The 7,540-nt window shown below is 35.1% G+C and overlaps 1 protein-coding gene across 1 annotated transcript; it reads right to left on the reverse strand.

Annotated features, from left to right (window-relative positions):
• Positions 1–1,490: 1,490 nt before the first annotated feature.
• On the reverse strand, positions 1,491–6,834 carry LOC110652847 (protein TIC 21, chloroplastic). Its single transcript, XM_058151489.1, has 4 exons — positions 6,423–6,834; positions 6,068–6,325; positions 1,992–2,195; positions 1,491–1,793 (listed from the first exon to the last, which is right to left on the reverse strand). The coding sequence occupies exons 1-4, from the start codon at positions 6,723–6,725 to the stop codon at positions 1,680–1,682; spliced, it is 879 nt and encodes a 292-aa protein (XP_058007472.1). The 5' UTR covers positions 6,726–6,834; the 3' UTR covers positions 1,491–1,679.
• Positions 6,835–7,540: the final 706 nt, after the last annotated feature.

The following is a 7,540-nucleotide window of genomic DNA, read 5'->3' on the forward strand; positions in this document are numbered from 1 at the left end:
AATTTAAACACATTACATTACATATTATCAAATTAACTTTTCGGTCGTAAGCATTTTACTTTCCTTTTAAAAAAAATAACTTACCTAAATAAAATTTAATAAGTTATAATTTTATAAAAGATATAATATAATTTATTAATTTATTATTTAATTTGTTAAAAGTATGTACTTTCTAAAAAGTATAAGGATAAAATATTTATCACGTCTAAAAGGTCGACAGACCGCTAATTTTATCAAATTTCTCGATTACTGCTCTCTTTAAACTAAAAAATTGAAAGTGTTAATTCTAGTTAGTTTTTGAGGAGAGTTAAGCTCCTTTAATAGTTTTTAGCTGTTAATCCTTGTTTTCTTAGCCTCTATTGTTGGAGTCTTAGTATCTCTCCTAGGATAGGATTTTGTTGGTGTTTAATGAGACTGCTTTGCATCTTGCAATTGCCTTATCTGTGGTTTGCTATGTAGTTCTGATGACCAAATTGTCAGTTGGCAGTCGATGTGGTATCGATTGGTCACCTTTCTATCAGGGGGAGTATGAAAGGCTCAATTTTTTCAAGCTTATTCTTGGTTCGTTTTGCACTAGTTTTAGTCCTTGTTATCTTTTGATTTTACTGCAAATCTTCTTCATTTTCCTCTCAGCTTGAAGATTTAAGCATGGGAGACCTAGGAGTTGAGTGGGGTATTTAAGCACTCCCTATAATGTTGTTTTCTTTCTCCCATGCTTGATTGAGTTGATTGCATATCCCCTTTGACAATAGCAATGAGTTGCTGATAAAGAGGAGATGAAGAAGTCGGCTAAGAATGAAGATGGAAGTCAAGTTATACGCGATTAAGTCCCTAGGATTTTGTACTTCCTCAAGCTTGGGCTTACGTTTGAGTTTTTGTAGCACTTTTATCTTTTGTAAACTTGGGCTCTGTCCTTTTTTTTTCAATTGACTTAGGCTTTGTCTTTGCACTCTTATTTCATCTAATGAAAACATATTTCCTGATAAAAAATATATACTCCCAAACCTTTTAATCCTTTTTAGCATGGGTTCCCACAGAACTAATATGGTGCATTAAAAAGTTTTATTAGGATGCACGTGATTTCAATTTGCCGTAATCGATAATAACATTTTTTTATGTTGTTAAACTAAAAAATTAAGTTAAAATATTCTGATTTGATCTAATTTCAATTTCAATTTCAACCGTTGGAAATTCAATTTCAAAACGAAAGGGTTTTTGTAACATAGCATTTGAGATTTACACTAAATATTAGACATGCATTTAAACACATGGTCTGTGTATGTGTGTATGATACTGTGCTTAAGAACAACATAATAATAATAATAATGTTTACGCAACATATTGGGGGAAAATTAGCTTGTTCAAAACAAATGAACAGTCTTTATCAAACATATAAGAGGAAAAAAAAAAGTAAAATAGATACAAGGATAACAAACAGGCCCTGATATATTGGAAATGGCCTTGCATAGATCATGCTCGGGATGCTCTAATTTATCCACCAGGAAACCAACTCAAATATTGGAAATCAATTAAATTTCAAGGGTGATGCTTCTGCTTTACAACACCTTAAAACAAGAAATGCACACTTTTCTGAATTTATCACAAACTTGTGCTTAAGTTTCAACATTTTGGCTACAAAATCATGTATTTCAATTGACATTTAGTACAAGCAAGAGACTTTATGCTACTCTTGGGACTGGTATGCTTTCTGCAGCTGGCAATGTCACGGAGCGCAACAGCTCCAAGGAGAAAACAAGCCCAAGAAAATGAGAAAGGATGGTGTTTGCTGATGCCTGCATAAGACCAATTGAATGATAAAGGATAGAAGACTATCAAGTAACTGCACTACACTGTTAATTAATTCTATGCCTTAGATCAAGCAAGTTCCGCCCTGTATTTGGATGATTACACCCATATCAATTCCAATAATCCATTTAGTGTCTGACACAGATGTGCTGGGATAGAGCAAAGGATCAGTTATGAATAAGTACCTGCACCAAGAATACATCCAATGCAAGAACTGGACTGTAACCAGGAGAGATTCCCTGGTAATAAGGATTTGCAGTGGAAGTTAGAGCCTTCGCAACCAGCAATCCCACCGTTGCTAGCATGCCAAGAATAGCAGCACCCATTCCTAACAGATTCACTACTATGCCATTTTTCAAGCTTTTCACAACATCAACTCTAGGAGGCGCCTGAAACCAAAAAAAAAATAAATGGAATAAAAAGCATAAGAGAATCCCATACAATGATGGATGCAAGCATATTTCAGTCATGTCAAGGGAAACCTAAAGGCTACTGTTTACTGCAATGCAGCCACTTCATAAAAACATCCTGAATTCTAGCAACATATCTAGGGCATACGACTTAATACTAGCAAATACCTACTTTATAAACAGAGAGTCACATCTAATAACTTTCAAAAGCGGATAACATAAAAGCTAAATTGACTTCCTCCTAACCAGGAAGACAAATAGAGTTCTATGCAAAGATTGCAAGGTCATTCCGGGAGAGGCTTTAACAAGTCAACATTGGTTAGTGATTTTAGATGTCAAATTTAAGAACAATTCAAGTAAGGTTAGAAGAAATAGTGTAGCTCGAACAAAGTGGTGGGAGTTGAAATGAGTAAAGCAAGTGAAGTTAAAAAATGAGCTTCTCGAGTCCAAAGCATGGAAGCTGGACGTGGAGGCCAATGGTATGTGGATACAGTGGCATCAAAGATTAGAGAAGTAGCTAGAAAAGTACTTAGAGAGCCTAAAGGACATGGACCACCCTCAAAAGAGAGATGGTGGTGAAATGAGCAAGTACAAAAGGCAGTAAAAAGAAAGAGGGAATGGCATAAGAAATTACCTAAGTGTAATAATAATGAGGCATATAAACAGTACAAGATAGCAAAAAAAGAGACATAAAAAGACAGTTAGTCAAGCAAGAGCACAGACCTTTGAAAAGTTACATGAGAAATTTAGAACTAAAGAATGGGAGAAAGATATTTATAAATTAGCAAGAAGGAGAGAAAAGAAATGTCAAGATCTCAATCAAGTTAAGTGCATTAAGGATAAAAAAGAAAAAGTGTTAGTAAAAGGTGAGGACATTAAAAAAAGATGGAGAAATTATTTTGATGATCTTTTTAATAATAGTCAAAATGATAATAGTATGAATATAGACTACAGAGCAATAGAAAAGAATGTGAATTATACTAGAAGGATTAGATTTTTAGAAATAAAGAAAGCACTTAAGAGAATGAAAGTAGGTAAAGCCTGTGACCCGATGGAGTACCAATTGAAGTGTGGAAGTGTTTGGGAAATATGAAAATGATATGGTTAACTAAATCGTTTAATAAGATTCTAAACTCAAAGAAAATGCCTAATGAATGGAGGAGTATTTTAGTATCTATTTTTAAAAATAAGGAAAACATACAGAGTTGCTCAAACTATAAGGAAATTAAAGTCATGAGCCATACTATGAAGCTGTGGGAGAGAGTTGTGGAACATCGACTACGTCATGACACTTCTGTCTCTCTCAATCAATTTGGCTTCATGCCTGGTCGTTCAATTATGGAAGCGATCTTTTTCATTAGAAGCTTGATGAAGAAATATAGAGATGTGAAAAAAGATCGACACATGCTTTTTATCAATTTGAAGAAGGCTTATAATAGTGTTCCAAGAGATGTCTTATGGAGAGTATTAGAACAAAAGAGGGTATCTGTTAGGTACATACAAGTGTTAAAAGATGTGTATGAAGAAGCAACTACTATTGTGCGCACAGTGAGAGGGGACACAAAAGATTTTCCTATCTCAGTTGGATTACACTAAGGTTCAGCTATAAGCCCTTACCTTTTTACATTAATTTTAGAAAAATTGACAAAACATATACAAGATATTGTCCCTTAGTGCATGATGTTTGCGAATGATATAGTTCTAATAGATGAGACACGAGAAGCAGTCAATAGAAAGTTAAAGCTTTGGAGAAGTACTCTAGAGTCAAAGGACTTTAAGTTAAAGACAGAATACATGCATTGCAAGTTCAGTGAAGGCCGAACTGGTGATAGGGAGGGAGTTAGTTTGGATGGAGGGAGTTAGTCTGGATGAAGTGGTACTATCCCAAAGTAATCGTTTTAAATATCTCGGCTCAGTCCTTTAAGTAGATGGGGGATATGAGGAGGATGTTAGTCATAGGATTAAAGCTGTATGGTTGAAGTGGAGACGTGTCACGGGAGTTTTATGTGATCGCAAGATTCCCAATAAATTGAAAGGAAAATTTTACCGTACAGTCATACGACCGACCATATTATATGGTAGTGAGTGTTAGGCACTGAAAGAGTCACATGTGTCTAAGATAAAAGTTGCAGAGATGAGAATGTTAAGGTGGATGAGTGCCATACTAGACTAGATAAAATCCGTAATGAGAGTATTAGAGAAAAGATAGGAGTGATGCCAATTGAGGATAAGTTAAGAGAAGGGAGATTGAGGTGGTTCGATCATATGAAGCGTAGACATATGGAGGCTCTAGTTAGACAAGTAGAGAACATTAGGTTAGATGATAAAAAGAAAAGAAAGTGTAAACCTAAACTGACCTGGAGGAGAGAAGTACAACATAACCTAAAACCATTATACATTCCCAGGATTTAACCCAAAATTGTTTAGAGTGGAGAAATAGAATCCATACAGCCGACCCCAAATTTTTGGGATAAAAGCTTAGTTGAGTTGAATTGAGTATCAAGATTTGTGCAACCAAAGAGAATATGACACAACACCAAACGCAAGAAGGCAGCATCTGAGTTTGGACCTTCCACTCTTAAAAATCCCTCTTAGATCTTAGATTACGGATGTTTGTCAGCTTTGATTGTTCATCATCTTCTTTCTTTACAAGACAAGACAGTGATGACAATCCTAGCCTGACATGGATGTTCCTCAACAGTCCAACAAATTCTGTGCCTCAGATTTGTGAAACCATTTTAGTTTCTTAGGTCAACTCAAGTTTTTACCAAATTCTCACAAATGACTATAAGCAAAATGAATCTATCATTTTTTTCAAAGAACCTCGTCCGAAAGCAACATGCTGGGAATTATTACACACATAAATAATATCTTGTACAAGTATAAGCAATAAAAGCTAATGTGTAACATATATATATATATATATATATAAGGCACTAGAGGGAGTAGCCAGCAATCAACCCATCTTCAAATGATTTTTAATTCAACCAAATATCTGCCCTAGATTTTTCAACACTATTTTACACAGTATAAAGGAACACATTATTCTTGCAAATAAGCCAATCAGCCTCATTATCCTTGGACTATACCAGGTGCAACTAGCATAATTGAAGATGTTCTGTATAACGTTAACAAGGTCAATTAAAGGCATTCACAAGACTTCATTTATTTACATTAATCATGTTAGCAACCAGTAGATAGCATTGTGGTTTCTTTTAGCTATAACTGTCCATATCCAGAATTAAAGCCATAACTCTTTTTTTTTTTTTTTAATTTCTTTCTTAATTTAAAAAAATCATTTTATAATGAAAAATCATAATTTAGGAAGAACTACTTATCAACTCTTTTCTTTCTTTCTTGTGATTATGACAAAGCATATGATTAACGCCTAGTTCTATAAAATAATGCCTCTTACTCACTTCCTGCCTCACTAGTGCAAAGCCAGCAGACAAGATTTAATTAATACTCCAAATTTATAGAACTAAGACTACTTTTCTATTTTGCATTGAGGTTCCGACTTCTGATTGCAATTTGAAGGTAGGAAAAAAAAACTTCATATGACTAAACAAAGGTCCAACAACAGTGAAAATTAAAAAATATATTTTTTAATCATTATATTCAAAGATGGTGCTTTTCAAAGCTGCATTTACTACAACAATGCCAAATAGCTCCTGCATAAGAAATCTACTCATTTTTCGATCACCGACTTAAAAATTATCTAAAACAGAGATCACTGAGAACTATGCAAATTCTTAACAAATTTCATTCAAATAAATAACTATGAATTCCGAATCGCATTGACTCCACAATAACTAATACCAATCACACGATATTACACACAATTACAATACCTTGGAAGGGTCATTAGCAGTTTTCCGGAGCTTATCAGAAAGCCTGATATACCCAAATGACCAAAACACGGAAATGAATGCAGCTGCGATCCCCCCAGCAGTAGCATAAAAAGTAGCAGGGGACGAGATCTTCCCAGTGATTACAACAGAAAACGAAAGAATCACTGCTGCTACCACTGTGCATATTAGTTGCCCCCAAAACCCTAAACTACCCAGCCGCTTGAAATACTTCGAGGCACTCTCCAATTTCTTCGCAACCTATACACAACACGAAATCACAACCTTCGCTCCAACCCAGACAACATACAAAACAATTCACAATCAAATTCGAGAGAGTTACAGAAAAGAAGAGAACCTGAGCGAGCTTCGCCCTCTCAGCCTCGTCGTTTGACGGATTAAAAGGGGGAGAAACCGGAGAAGAAGCGTTCGTTTTGGTGAAGGAGAGGTTCGAGTCTGGGCTTTTAAGAGGATCATAAGACAATGAAGCGCAAGGGAATGAGACTAATTGCGTGAATGTGCGCGGATAATTTGAGAGATAGAGTGGTCGGTAATCCGTTGGGCGGTAGCGTTGGAGGAGAGGAAGCGCTGGACCTACTGTCACAGCCGTCGTTGCTGCCGCCGCGGCAGAGCGAACGGCCGGCAGGAGTAGCGTCTGCATAGCAAGTGATGATTGCAGGCGAAGCAGTGAAGTATGGGGAAAGACAGTTTCGTGGTTTGGGCTTTTTCGCTCGAGTTTTGAAAACGAAGCGGTTTCATCTGGACGGTTGATGAGGTGGGTCAATCTAATAGGGGCCTGAGATTTGTAGACATTGCGCTCGAAATTTAACCCCGTGTGGTTTGAGCCCAATAGCTTATAGATTGGATTAATATTCTAAAGGGTGAATTTTCCTCCAACACTCTGTATGGATATAGGAAAAAAGAGGAGGAAAGAAAATAAGTAATAAAAAATATATTAAAATTAATATTTTTTTTATTTAAAAATAAAGAAAATATAAAAAGAGAAAAAAAATAATTTTTATTTTTTATTATTATTTTTTAATTAAAAAAATAAAATATGAGATTATATATTAAAATTATAATATTATTTTATTTAAATTTTTTTAAAAATATATAAAATAAATTATAAATTTTTAGTATTTTTTTTACTTTATGTTCTTTTTTTTATTTAAATAAAAGTAAAAAAATAATAAAAAAATATTTTTATTTTTTATTCTTTATTTTCTTTTTCCCTGAAAAATTTCTCACATGGGCTTTTCTTGATTCCCATAGTTATGAACGGACAAATCACACTCACATGTCCATCGAGGACGTGCTAGATCTATCACAGTCAGCTGAAGGAGGGAGAAATCCGAGAAGGGGATGCTAGCGTTTTGGCACTATTTTCCAGCACTGCCGGCGATATGGAAGGAAGCCTGGAGGTAGCCAATTGTCAGGGAAAGTGCGGTAGGCAGCGGTGATGGCTGTTGATGACCA

The sequence above is a fragment of the Hevea brasiliensis genome, chromosome 8, assembly GCF_030052815.1.
Source record: "Hevea brasiliensis isolate MT/VB/25A 57/8 chromosome 8, ASM3005281v1, whole genome shotgun sequence".
In the NCBI taxonomy this organism is placed as follows: domain Eukaryota; kingdom Viridiplantae; phylum Streptophyta; class Magnoliopsida; order Malpighiales; family Euphorbiaceae; genus Hevea; species Hevea brasiliensis.

What these genes read in the sequence shown, in the direction of transcription:
- LOC110652847 (XM_058151489.1), bottom strand. Translation starts at nt 6,725, where the DNA reads ATGCAGACGCTACTCCTGCCGGCCGTTCGCTCTGCCGCGGCGGCAGCA. An exon ending in CTGCTAATGACCCTTCCAAG is followed by an intron (nt 2,196 to 6,067) that starts GTATTGTAATTG and finishes TTTTGGTTTCAG; the next exon opens with GCGCCTCCTAGAGTTGATGT. An exon ending in TGGATGTATTCTTGGTGCAG is followed by an intron (nt 1,794 to 1,991) that starts GTACTTATTCAT and finishes GGTCTTATGCAG; the next exon opens with GCATCAGCAAACACCATCCT.